This window comes from Oncorhynchus gorbuscha, linkage group LG09 (genome assembly GCF_021184085.1).
Source record: "Oncorhynchus gorbuscha isolate QuinsamMale2020 ecotype Even-year linkage group LG09, OgorEven_v1.0, whole genome shotgun sequence".
In the NCBI taxonomy this organism is placed as follows: Eukaryota; Metazoa; Chordata; class Actinopteri; order Salmoniformes; family Salmonidae; genus Oncorhynchus; species Oncorhynchus gorbuscha.
In genome coordinates, this window is record NC_060181.1 from 97,981,010 (window position 1) to 97,995,191 (window position 14,182).

At 46.1% G+C, this 14,182-nt stretch overlaps 1 protein-coding gene across 3 annotated transcripts in view; it reads left to right on the top strand.

Annotated features, from left to right (window-relative positions):
* The window catches only part of LOC124044301 (neuropilin-2-like), a 352,904-nt gene that overhangs the window by 323,871 nt on the left and 14,851 nt on the right, over window positions 1–14,182 (top strand). The window contains exon 17 of one of the 3 annotated variants that reach the window (XM_046363951.1): window positions 10,192–10,839. The exons of the other annotated variants lie outside the window; for them this stretch is intronic. Coding sequence (XP_046219907.1) covers window positions 10,192–10,595 — 404 coding nt within the window. The 3' untranslated portion in view covers window positions 10,596–10,839. Of the gene's footprint in view, window positions 1–10,191; window positions 10,840–14,182 lie in introns of those variants that run through there. 3 annotated transcript variants of the gene reach the window in all.

The window sequence follows — 14,182 nt, forward strand, 5'->3', positions numbered from 1 at the left end:
CCGTTCAAAGACACCTACTACCATACCCTGTTCAAAGGTACCTACTACCATACCCTGTTCAAAGGCACCTACTACCATACCCTGTTCAAAGACACCTACTACCATACCCCGTTCAAAGGTACCTACTACCATACCCCGTTCAAAGGTACCTTCTACCATACCCCGTTCAAAGGTACCTTCTACCATACCCTGTTCAAAGGTACCTACTACCATACCCCATTCAAAGGTACCTTCTACCATACCCTGTTCAAAGGTACCTTCTACCATACCCCGTTCAAAGGTACCTACTACCATACCCCGTTCAAAGGTACCTAGTACCATACCCTGTTCAAAGGTACCTACTACCATACCCCGTTCAAAGGCACCTACTACCATACCCTGTTCAAAGGTACCTACTACCATACCCTGTTCAAAGGTACCTACTACCATACCCTGTTCAAAGGTACCTACTACCATACCCCATTCAAAGGTACCTACTACCATACCCCGTTCAAAGGTACCTACTACCATACCCTGTTCAAAGGTACCTACTACCATACCCTGTTCAAAGGCACCTACTACCATACCCCATTCAAAGGTACCTACTACCATACCCTGTTCAAAGGTACCTACTACCATACCCTGTTCAAAGGTATCTACTACCATACCCCATTCAAAGGCACTTAAATAGTTTGTCTTGCCCATTCACCCTCTGAATGGCACGTACACAATCCATGTCTCCATTGTCTCAGGGCTTATAAATCCTTCTTCAACCTGTCTCCTCCTCTTCATCTACACTGATTGGAGTGGATTTAACACATCTCCTCCCCTTCATCTATACTGATTGGAGTGGATTTAACAAGTGACATCAATAAGGGATCGTATCTTTTACCTGGTCGTGGAGAGAGCGAAAAATCCCCACAAAAATCACGTCAGTTTAATGAGACAGAACACAAACTCTTCTTCCGGCCGAGGTGTGGTTGGAATCAGCTGTGTTCCGCTGGCATCAGGATGTACCGACATGGTTATGTCTGAGGTCCATTCTATGTGTCCCCTGCATGTCTGAGGTCCATTCTATGTGTCCCCTGCATGTCATGTCTGCATGTCTGAGGTCCATTCTATGTGTCCCCTGTCCCCTGCATGTCTGAGGTCCATTCTATGTGTCCCCTGCATGTCTGAGGTCCATTCTATGTGTCCCCTGCATGTCTGAGGTCCATTCTATGTGTCCCCTGCATGTCTGAGGTCCATTCTATGTGTCCCCTGCATGTCTGAGGTCCATTATGTGTCCCCTGCATGTCTGAGGTCCATTCTATGTGTCCCCTGCATGTCTGAGTGTCCCCTGTATGTCTGAGGTCCATTATGTGCATGTCTGAGGTCCATTATGTGTCCCCTGCATGTCTGAGGTCCATTTATGTGTCCCCTGTATGTGTCCCCCTGCATGTCTGAGGTCTATGTGTCCCCTGCATGTCTGAGGTCCGTGTCCCCTGCATGTCTGAGGTCCGTGTCCCCTGCATGTCTGAGGTCCATTATGTGTCCCCTGCATGTCTGAGGTCCATTATGTGTCCCCTGCATGTCTGAGGTCCGTGTCCCCTGCATGTCTGAGGTCCGTGTCCCCTGCATGTCTGAGGTCCGTGTCCCCTGCATGTCTGAGGTCCGTGTCCCCTGCATGTCTGAGGTCCGTGTCCCCTGCATGTCTGAGGTCCATTATGTGTCCCCTGCATGTCTGAGGTCCGTGTCCCCTGCATGTCTGAGGTCCCTATGTGTCCCCTGCATGTCTGAGGTCCGTGTCCCCTGCATGTCTGAGGTCCCGTGTCCCCTGCATGTCTGAGGTCCATTCGTGTCCCCTGCTGCATGTCTGAGGTCCGTGTCCCCTGCATGTCTGAGGTCCGTGTCCCCTGCATGTCTGAGGTCCGTGTCCCCTGCATGTCTGAGGTCAGTCATCCGTTCTATACCCTTCTGTACATATTAAACAGGTGAACCGAACAATGCAGAAACACCTCACGATACCCTGGTATGATCTCCCGTCCTTCAGCACAACGCAGAAGTGCTGCTTGTTATTCCGAGGGCGGTGTCATTGAGTACATGCACAATAATACGATTATTGCAGAATATTTAGATTCATATAAATGTTTTGATTTAAACGTTTATCTATGCATTGCATTGGAAGGATAATTTTCCCCCTAATAATCCTGTTTACATGGAGGCAACTGAAATCAGGCTACCTGATGGGACATTTCAGCAACCATGTCATTTTTGGAGAACGCCATTTTGATTCTGAGTCCAGACATTAACAGCTGGTTTGTGAAAACTATTTCAAAGATATATACTTTTCACTTTTTTTCACCCCCCCCCCCCCCCCCTGTGGAAAGAAATGCGATCAGTCAAAGCAATGCAGTACCTAATCTCTCTCCCTCTATCCGTTTAATTTAAATGTGGAGAATAACAACAGTCATCATCCCTCACTGCCGTTACCACGTCTGAATTCAGCACCACACACAGAGTCTCCCTCCTCTCTTCTATTCTACACAGAGTCTCCCTCCTCTCTTCTATTCTACACAGAGTCTCCCTCCTCTCTTCTATTCTACACAGAGTCTCCCTCCTCTCTTCAAGAGAGTCTCCCTCCTCCCTCCTCTCTTCTATTCTACACAGAGTCTCCCTCCTCTCTTCAAGAGAGTCTCCCTCCTCCCTCCTCTCTTCTATTCTACACAGAGTCTCCCTCCTCTCTTCAAGAGAGTCTCCCTCCTCCCTCCTCTCTTCTATTCTACACAGAGTCTCCCTCCTCTCTTCAAGAGAGTCTCCCTCCTCCCTCCTCTCTTCTATTCTACACAGAGTCTCCCTCCTCTCTTCAAGAGAGTCTCCCTCCTCCCTCCTCTCTTCTATTCTACACAGAGTCTCCCTCCTCTCTTCAAGAGAGTCTCCCTCCTCCCTCCTCTCTTCTATTCTACACGGAGTCTCCCTCCTCCCTCCTCTCTTCTATTCTACACGGAGTCTCCCTCCTCTCGTCAAGAGAGTCTCCCTCCTCCCTCCTCCCTCCTCTCTTCTATTCTACACGGAGTCTACCTCCTCTCGTCAAGAGAGTCTCCCTCCTCCCTCCTCTCTTCTATTCTACACAGAGTCTCCCTCCTCTCGTCAAGAGAGTCTCCCTCCTCTCTTCTATTCTACACGGAGTCTCCCTCCTCTCGTCAAGAGAGTCTCCCTCCTCCCTCCTCTCTTCTATTCTACACAGAGTCTCCCTCCTCCCTCCTCTCTTCTATTCTACACGGAGTCTCCCTCCTCTCTTCAAGAGAGTCTCCCTCCTCCCTCCTCTCTTCTATTCTACACAGAGTCTCCCTCCTCTCTTCAAGAGCCTCCCTCCACCCTCCTCTCTTCTATTCTACACAGAGTCTCCCTCCTCTCTTCAAGAGTCTCCCTCCTCCCTCCTATAGGGAATAGGGCTCTGGTCTATAGTAGTGCACTATGTATGGAATAGGGCTCTGGTCTATAGTAGTGTACTATATAGGGAATAGGGCTCTGGTCTATAGTAGTGCACTATATAGGAAATAGGGCTCTGGTCTATAGTAGTGTACTATATAGGGAATAGGGCTCTGGTCTAAAGTAGTGCACTATATAGGACTCTGGTCTATAGTAGTACCACTACATAGCTAACTGTCCCTCTGGAGAGCTAACTGTCCCTCTGGAGAGCTAACTGTCCCTCTGGAGAGCTCACTGTCCCTCTGGAGAGCTAACTGTCCCTCTAGAGAGCTAACTGTCCCTCTGGAGAGCTAACTGTCCCTCTAGAGAGCTAACTGTCCCTCTGGAGAGCTAACTGTCCCTCTGGAGAGCTAACTGTCCCTCTAGAGAGCTAACTGTCCCTCTGGAGAGCTAACTGTCCCTCTGGAGAGCTAACTGTCCCTCTGGAGAGCTAACTGTCCCTCTGGAGAGCTAACTGTCCCTCTGGAGAGCTAACTGTCCCTCTGGAGAGCTAACTGTCCCTCTGGAGAGCTAACTGTCCCTCTGGAGAGCTAACTGTCCCTCTAGAGAGCTAACCGTCCCCCTGGAGAGCTAACTGTCCCTCTAGAGAGCTAACTGTCCCTCTAGAGAGCTAACTGTCCCTCTGGAGAGCTAACTGTCCCTCTGGAGAGCTAACTGTCCCTCTAGAGAGCTAACTGTCCCCCTGCTCTCTCCCAGAGCTAACTGTCCCCCTGCTCTTTCCCAGAGTTAACTGTTCCGCTAGAGAGCTAACTGTCCCCCTGCTCTCTCCCAGAGTTAACTGTCCCTCTAGAGAGCTAACTGTCCCTCTAGAGAGCTAACTGTCCCCCTGCTCTCTCCCAGAGTTAACTGTTCCGCTAGAGAGCTAACTGTCCCGCTACAGAGCTAACTGTCCCTCTAGAGAGCTAATTGTCCCGCTACAGAGCTAACTGTCCCTCTAGAGAGCTAATTGTCCCTCTAGAGAGCTAATTGTCCTGCTAGAGAGCTAACTGTCCCACTGCTCTCTCCCAGAGCTAACTGTCCCACTGCTCTCTCCCAGAGCTAACTGTCCCACTGCTCTCTCCCAGAGCTAACTGTCCCACTGCTCTCTCCCAGAGCTAACTGTCCCACTGCTCTCTCCCAGAGCTTACTGTCCCCCTGCTCTCTCCCAGAGCTAACTGTCCCACTGCTCTCTCCCACAGCTAACTGTCCCACTGCTCTCTCCCAGAGCTAACTGTCCCACTGCTCTCTCCCAGAGCTAACTGTCCCACTGCTCTCTCCCAGAGCTAACTGTCCCACTGCTCTCTCCCAGAGCTAACTGTCCCACTGCTCTCTCCCAGAGCTAACTGTCCCACTGCTCTCTCCCAGAGCTAACTGTCCCACTGTTCTCTCCCAGAGCAAACTGTCCCACTGCTCTCTCCCAGAGCTAAATGTCCCCCTACTCTCTCTTTCTGTCTTTCATTCAAACAGCAGAGCTGAGAAGAGGTCAGAAATGGTCTTAGAAATATGGCTTTGGTCTATGATAATACCTGCAAAGCTCTGGTCTATGATAATACCTGCAAAACTCTGGTCTATGATAATACCTGCAAAGCTCTGGTCTACTATGATAACACCTGCAAAGCTCTGGTCTATGATAATACCTGCAAAGCTCTGGTCTATGATAACACCTGCAAAGCTCTGGTCTATGATAATACCTGCAAAGCTCTGGTCTATGATAACACCTGCAAAACTCTGGTCTATGATAATACCTGCAAAACTCTGGTCTACTACGATAATACCTGCAAAGCTCTGGTCTATGATAATACCTGCAAAGCTCTGGTCTACTACGATAACACCTGCAAAGCTCTGGTCTATGATAATACCTGCAAAGCTCTGGTCTATGATAATACCTGCAAAGCTCTGGTCTATGATAACACCTGTAAAGCTCTGGTCTACTATGATAACACCTGTAAAGCTCTGGTCTATGATAACACCTGCAAAGCTCTGGTCTATGATAACACCTGCAAAGCTCTGGTCTATGATAACACCAACAAAATTCGGGTCTACTATGATAACACCTGCAAAGCTCTGGTCTATGATAACACCTGCAAAGCTCTGGTCTACTATGATAACACCTGCAAAACTCTGGTCTATAATAACACCTGCAAAGCTCTGGTCTACTACGATAACACCTGCAAAGCTCTGGTCTACTATGATAACACCTGCAAAGCTCTGGTCTATGATAATAACTGCAAAGCTCTGGTCTATGATAATACCTGCAAAGCTCTGGTCTATGATAACACCTGCAAAGCTCTGGTCTATGATAATACCTGCAAAGCTCTGGTCTACGATAACACCTGTCAAACTCTGGTCTATGATAACACCTGCAAAACTCTGGTCTACTTCGATAACACCTGGAAAACTCTGGTCTACTACGATAACACCTGCAAAGCTCTGGTCTATGATAACACCTGCAAAGCTCTGGTCTACTATGATAACACCTGCAAAGCTCTGGTCTATGATAACACCTGCAAAGCTCTGGTCTATGATAACACCTGCAAAGCTCTGGTCTACTATGATAACACCTGCAAAGCTCTGGTCTACTACGATAACACCTGCAAAGCTCTGGTCTATGATAACGCCTGCAAAGCTCTGGTCTATGATAAAACCTGCAAAGCTCTGGTCTATGATAAAACCTGCAAAGCTCTGGTCTATGATAATACCTGCAAAGCTCTGGTCTACTATGATAACACCTGTAAATCTCTGGTCTATGATAATACCTGTAAAGCTCTGGTCTACTATGATAACACCTGTAAATCTCTGGTCTATGATAACACCTGTAAATCTCTGGTCTATGATAACACCTGCAAAGGTCTGGTCTATTATAATACCTGCAAAGCTCTGGTCTACTATGATAATACCTGCAAAACTCTGGTCTATTATAATACCTGCAAAGACCTGTAGAGCTCTGGTCTATGATAATACCTGCAAAGCCCTGCAAATCTCTGGTCTATGATAATACCTGTAAAACTCTGGTCTACTACGATAACACCTGCAAAGCTCTGGTCTACTTCGATAACACCTGCAAAGCTCTGGTCTATGATAACACCTGCAAAGCTCTGGACTACTATGATAACAACTGCAAAGTTCTGGTCTACTATGATAACACCTGCAAAGCTCTGGTCTACTACGATAACACCTGCAAAGCTCTGGTCTACTATGATAACACCTGCAAAGCTCTGGTCTACTACGATAACATCTGCAAAGCTCTGGTCTACTATGATAACACCTGCAAAGCTCTGGTCTACTACGATAACATCTGCAAAGCTCTGGTCTACTACGATAACATCTGCAAAACTCTGGTCTATGATAACACCTGCAAAGCTCTGGTCTATGATAACACCTGCAAAGCTCTGGTCTACTATGATAACACCTGCAAAGCTCTGGTCTATGATAACACCTGCAAAGCTCTGGTCTATGATAATACCTGCAAAGCTCTGGTCTATGATAACACCTGCAAAGCTCTGGTCTATGATAACACCTGCAAAGCTCTGGTCTATGATAACACCTGCAAAGCTCTGGTCTACTATGATAATACCTGCAAAGCTCTGATCTAATATGATAACACCTGTAAAGCTCTGGTCCACTATGATAACACCTGTAAAGCTATGGTCTATGATAACACCTGCAAAGCTCTGGTCTATGATAACACCTGCAAAGCTCTGGTCTACTATGATAATACCTGCAAAGCTCTGGTCTATGATAACACCTGCAAAGCTCTGGTCTACGATAACACCAACAAAACTCGGGTCTACTACGATAACACCAGCAAAGCTCTGGTCTATTATAACACCTGCAAAGCTCTGGTCTACTATGATAATACCTGCAAATCTCTGATATATGATAACACCTGCAAAGCTCTGGTCTACGATAACACCAACAAAACTCGGGTCTACTACGATAACACCTGCAAAGCTATGGTCTATATAACACCTGCAAAGCTCTGGTCTACTACGATAACACCTGCAAAGCTCTGGTCTACTATGATAACACCTGCAAAGCTCTGGTCTACTATGATAACACCTGCAAAGCTCTGGTCTATGATAATACCTGCAAAGCTCTGGTCTACTACGATAACACCTGCAAAGCTCTGGTCTATGATAATACCTGCAAAGCTCTGGTCTATGATAATACCTGCAAAGCTCTGGTCTATGATAACACCTGTAAAGCTCTGGTCTACTATGATAACACCTGTAAAGCTCTGGTCTATGATAACACCTGCAAAGCTCTGGTCTATGATAACACCTGCAAAGCTCTGGTCTATGATAACACCAACAAAATTCGGGTCTACTATGATAACACCTGCAAAGCTCTGGTCTATGATAACACCTGCAAAGCTCTGGTCTACTATGATAACACCTGCAAAACTCTGGTCTATGATAATAACTGCAAAGCTCTGGTCTATGATAATACCTGCAAAGCTCTGGTCTATGATAACACCTGCAAAGCTCTGGTCTATGATAATACCTGCAAAGCTCTGGTCTACGATAACACCTGCAAAGCTCTGGTCTATGATAACACCTGCAAAGCTCTGGTCTACTATGATAACACCTGCAAAGCTCTGGTCTATGATAACACCTGCAAAGCTCTGGTCTATGATAACACCTGCAAAGCTCTGGTCTACTATGATAACACCTGCAAAGCTCTGGTCTACTACGATAACACCTGCAAAGCTCTGGTCTATGATAACGCCTGCAAAGCTCTGGTCTATGATAAAACCTGCAAAGCTCTGGTCTATGATAATACCTGCAAAGCTCTGGTCTACTATGATAACACCTGTAAATCTCTGGTCTATGATAATACCTGTAAAGCTCTGGTCTACTATGATAACACCTGCAAAGGTCTGGTCTATTATAATACCTGCAAAGCTCTGGTCTACTATGATAATACCTGCAAAGACCTGTAGAGCTCTGGTCTATGATAATACCTGTAAAACTCTGGTCTACTATGATAACACCTGCAAAGCTCTGGTCTATTTCGATAACACCTGCAAAGCTCTGGTCTATGATAACACCTGCAAAGCTCTGGACTACTATGATAACAACTGCAAAGTTCTGGTCTACTATGATAACACCTGCAAAGCTCTGGTCTACTACGATAACACCTGCAAAGCTCTGGTCTACTATGATAACACCTGCAAAGCTCTGGTCTACTACGATAACATCTGCAAAGCTCTGGTCTACTATGATAACACCTGCAAAGCTCTGGTCTACTACGATAACATCTGCAAAGCTCTGGTCTACTACGATAACATCTGCAAAACTCTGGTCTATGATAACACCTGCAAAGCTCTGGTCTATGATAACACCTGCAAAGCTCTGGTCTACTATGATAACACCTGCAAAGCTCTGGTCTATGATAACACCTGCAAAGCTCTGGTCTATGATAACACCTGCAAAGCTCTGGTCTACTACGATAACACCTGCAAAGCTCTGGTCTACTATGATAACACCTGCAAAGCTCTGGTCTACTATGATAACACCTGCAAAACTCTGGTCTACTACAATAACACCTGCAAAGCTCTGGTCTATGATAATATCTGCAAAGCTCTGGTCTACTATGATAACACCTGTAAAGCTCTGGTCTACTACGATAACATCTGCAAAACTCTGGTCTATGATAATACCTGCAAAGCTCTGGTCTACTATGATAACAACTGCAAAGTTCTGGTCTACTATGATAATACCTGCAAAGCTCTGGTCTACTATGATAATACCTGCAAAGCTCTGGTCTCTATGATAATACCTGCAAAGCTCTGGTCTACTATGATAACACCTGCAAAGCTCTGGTCTACTATGATAACACCTGCAAAGCTCTGGTCTATGATAATACCTGCAAAGCTCTGGTCTATGATAACACCTGCAAAGCTCTGGTCTATGATAATACCTGCAAAGCTCTGGACTACTATGATAATACCTGCAAAGCTCTGGTCTACTATGATAACACCTGCAAAGCTCTGGTCTACTATGATAATACCTGCAAAGCTCTGGTCTATGATAATACCTGCAAAGCTCTGGTCTATGATAATACCTGCAAAGCTCTGGTCTATGATAATACCTGCAAAGCTCTGGTCTACTACGATAACACCTGCAAAGCTCTGGTCTATGATAATACCTGCAAAGCTCTGGACTACTATGATAACACCTGCAAAGCTCTGGTCTATGATAATACCTGCAAAGCTCTGGACTATGATAACACCTGCAAAGCTCTGGTCTATGATAACACCTGCAAAGCTCTGGTCTATGATAACACCCTGCATGTGTTTCAGGTTTGAATCAAGGGAGGTTTTTCTCTCTCTTCTATCGAGTGAATTAATGTTGCATTCCACAAGGCAGGTTTTACACATGAGCTTACAAACTATTGAACATGTAAACTAGCCTTTAATGGATGCTATATAATGTCTGGGTGAACTCTGTTTCTCAGACAGATTTCACTGGGAAAAACCTCCTTGCCGCTCCCTACAAAGAATGATTGATATTCTCCAAAATTATAGCCGCTTAAAACTGGCTTTGCTTTGCATATACCGATCAAGATCCAACCAACAGCATGAGCCTCTGTAAGCCGATATCTGTTTGCTAAATCTATTAAAAACAAATCGACAAAATAAAATCAACTACAAAAATGATAGGCAAAAGCCAGTAGGGTCTCTGCACTCTGCATGCCTGTCCTGCTTCTTCATCTCTACCTGCCAAGCCAACTCTCTGTGTGTCTCTGCTCTACCACCAGGGGGAGCTCTTCCGGGTGCCAGCGAGCCCACAGTAGACACAGAGGTGTCAGTGCAGCCCATCCCACCCTACTGGTATTATGTAATGGCCGGCGTTGGGGCTCTGTTGCTCCTGGCATCATTCACTCTGGTCGTGGTTCTCTGTTGTCACCGCTATCAACTAGCAGCCAAGAAGAACAGCCAGCACTCAGTGTCCTACCAGAGTGCCCACTACCACAGCTCTCACTACGGCCCTGGGCCTAACCACAACCACTACCCCGGGCCTGGGGGGGTTATGTCGGCCTACTACCCCAACGGAGGGCCTCTTTCTGGGCTGGGGTTGGCAGGACCCACCGCCCCTCCACTACAGCCCATGCTGTCTATCAGGCTGGAGAAGGAGGACAAGCATCGGAGCTCCCACTGCTAACTGTGTTTGAGACAGAGACAGACAGAGAGACGGGTTCTACAGACCCCACTGAGAGAGACAATACTGTGACTGGGTGTAACTTGGGTAACAGCAGACTTTGGTCTGACTGGCCTTCTCTTTTGGTGTCTGTGCCTCTGAAAACATGTTGAGGATTAACAAGAGACACCAGAGTTCCTTCTGGTGTGTGGAGGGTTAAATACAGGAAGTGGAGGGTTAAATACAGGAAGTGGAGGGTTGAAGACAGGAAGTGGAGGGTTAAAGACAGAAAGTGGAGGGTTAAAGACAGTAATTGGAGGGTTAGTGGAGGGTTAAAGACAGAAAGTGGAGGGTTCTCTTAGTGAAGCTGCTTGCTGCTGTGGAGGGTTCACTATGTCCCTATGGGCCCTGTTAAAAAGCTGTTCACTATGTCCCTATGGGCCCTGGTAAATAGCAGTGCACTATGTCCCTATGGGCCCTGGTAAATAGCAGTGCACTATGTCCCTATGGGCCCTGGTAAATAGCAGTGCACTATGTCCCTATGGGCCCTGGTAAATAGCAGTGCACTATGTCCATATGGGCCCTGGTAAATAGCAGTGCACTATGTAGGGAGTAGGGTGCCATTTGGCAGTGAGCCGGAGCCTTTCAGTGGCAAGTTAATCCTATTGTACCGTGGAGACGAGAGGAGAGGAGAGGAGAGGAGAGGAGAGGAGACTTACAGTAGTGCAGAGAGAGAGCTGTTTGCATGGGTAGTGCACCTCTGACAGCTACAACAGTAGGTTCTCATATAAAGGCAGAGAGAGAGAGAGAGAGAGAGAGAGAGAGAGAGAGAGAGAGAGAGAGAGAGAGAGAGAGAGAGAGAGAGAGAGAGAGAGAGAGAGAGAGAGAGAGAGAGAGAGAGAGAGACTTCACCAAGCATAAAAACCAGACCTGCTGCTCTTGAAGAAGGAATCCGTGTGTTCCCTGGAAAGGGCATTGATCGTCCTCCACCACCTCGTGTCCAGTCCTCTGGGTTCCTAACAGATGGACTTTTGTTTCAGCATGAAAACAAGGAAACAGAACTTGTGTTTTTGTTGGATCATTTTTAACCTGCATCACCTGACTGTGGAGAGAACACTCTCATTGGTCCACTTTGAGTTTGACTGGATGAGGGACTTGCTTGTGTCTAATTATATAAATAGTATAAACCATTGATTTATGAAGGACTGGAGACTATCTGCACTATCTGTGTTGACACACTGTCTTCTGAAGCTGCCTTTACCCCCTGAGACAGACAGACAGACAGACAGACAGACAGACAGACAGACAGACAGACAGACAGACAGACAGACAGACAGACAGACAGACAGACAGACAGACAGACAGACAGACAGACAGACAGACAGACAGACAGACAGACAGACAGACAGACAGACAGACAGACAGACAGTGCCCCTACCTCCTCTGTCATCTTTACATTGGTCTTAGCATATAGCCTGGTCCCAGATCTGTTTGTGTTGTCTTGTCAACTCCTATGGACATTGACAAGCCAGTGAGATGGCAAGACAATACGAATTGATCTGGGACCAGGCTAATCAACACGAGGAAGGAGGCACAGGGCTGGTCAGAGTAATGCATTAACCTGGTTTAACTATCACATTGTTGTCCATCTCTACTGTTTTTGCATTGGAAGTTGTTTTGCTGTTCCCAGTGTTAAAGTGTGTTTAAATAATGTCCTTTTAAACCAGCGGTGTGCACTGTGTTGATATTTTACTTATTGAAATGTACAGGGTGATTAGAGGGGAAATGTACAGGGTGATTAGAGGGGAAATGTACAGGGTGATTAGAGGGGAAATGTACAGGGTGATTAGAGGTGATTAGAGGGGAAATGTACAGGGTGATTAGAGGGGAAATGTACAGAGTGATTAGAGGGGACATATGCAGGTTGGTAAGAGGGGAAATGTACAGGGTGATTAGAGGGGAAATGTACAGGGTGATTAGAGGGGAAATGTACAGGGTGATTAGATGTTGGAAATGTACAGGGTGATTAGAGGGGAAATGTACAGGGTGATTAGAGGTGATTAGATGTTGGGAAATGTACAGGGTGATTGTTGGGGAAATCTACCAGTGGTTAGAGGTCTCCTCTCTCATGTTATGCAGGTTGGTAAGTTTGAAATGTACAGTTGTCTCCTTACCATGAAATGTCAGGGTGATTAGAGGGGAAATGTACATGATTGAGGGGAAATGTACCAGGGTGATTGAGGGGAAATGTCAGGGTGATTACCAGGTGATTCTAGGGGAAATGTTACAGGGTGATTACCAGGGGAAATGTACCAGAGTTGTCTAGAGGGGACATATGCATGTTGGTAAGAGGGGAAATGTACAGGGCCTTCTACCAAATGTACATGGGCGATTAGAGGGGAAATGTACCAGGGTGATTAGAGGGGAAATGTACAGGGTGACTGTCTCTACCATGTTGTTGTCTCCTCTCTACCATGTTGTTGTCTCCTCTCTACCATGTTGTTGTCTCCTCTCTACCATGTTGTCTCCTCTCTACCATGTTGTCTCCTCTCTACCATGTTGTTGTCTCCTCTCTACCATGTTGTCTCCTCTCTACCATGTTGTTGTCTCCTCTCTACCATGTTGTTGTCTCCTCTCTACCATGTTGTTGTCTCCTCTCTACCATGTTGTCTCCTCTCTACCATGTTGTCTCCTCTCTACCATGTTGTCTCCTCTCTACCATGTTGTTGTCTCCTCTCTACCATGTTGTTGTCTCCTCTCTACCATGTTGTTGTCTCCTCTCTACCATGTTGTCTCCTCTCTACCATGTTGTCTCCTCTCTACCATGTTGTCTCCTCTCTACCATGTTGTCTCCTCTCTACCATGTTGTTGTCTCCTCTCTACCATGTTGTTGTCTCCTCTCTACCATGTTGTTGTCTCCAATCTCTACCATGTTGTCTCCTCTCTACCATGTTGTCTCCTCTCTACCATGTTGTCTTTCTCTCTACCATGTTGTCTCCTCTCTACCATGTTGTTGTCTCCTCTCTACCATGTTGTTGTCTCCTCTCTACCATGTTGTCTCCTCTCTACCATGTTGTCTCCTCTCTACCATGTTGTTGTCTCCTCTCTACCATGTTGTTGTAACTGTGTTTTTGAGTTATTGAATGTACCTCTGTTTCCTATGATATATCAACAGAGTTTAATACAACAGTAAGATAGAGCTGTGATAGTGGATTTGTCCCAAATGGCTAGAACTGGGTCCCATTCCCTATACACAGTAGTAGTGCATTATATAGGGAATGGGGTTTCATTTAAATACAGAATAGTGTTAGAGAGAGCAGGGTGAACCAAAAATCACAGACACACTGATACTATTGGGAGAGCGAGAGATTTAATAGCTCAATATATCCAGAAGTTAACTACAGGACTTAAACAGTTGTTTTCTCACTGTTTCATTGCTTAAAGAAATATGCTATGGCTGTTTCTTGTCCGGAAAATCCATTTTGAAGCCTAGAGGACCGCATCACAGTTGTCCATTTTGGAGATGTTTATCTGAATAACACTCACAGAACAGTTAACTAGCTAGACGGTCTAGAATCTGGGTCCCATCTCATCTGAAATACAGAATAGTT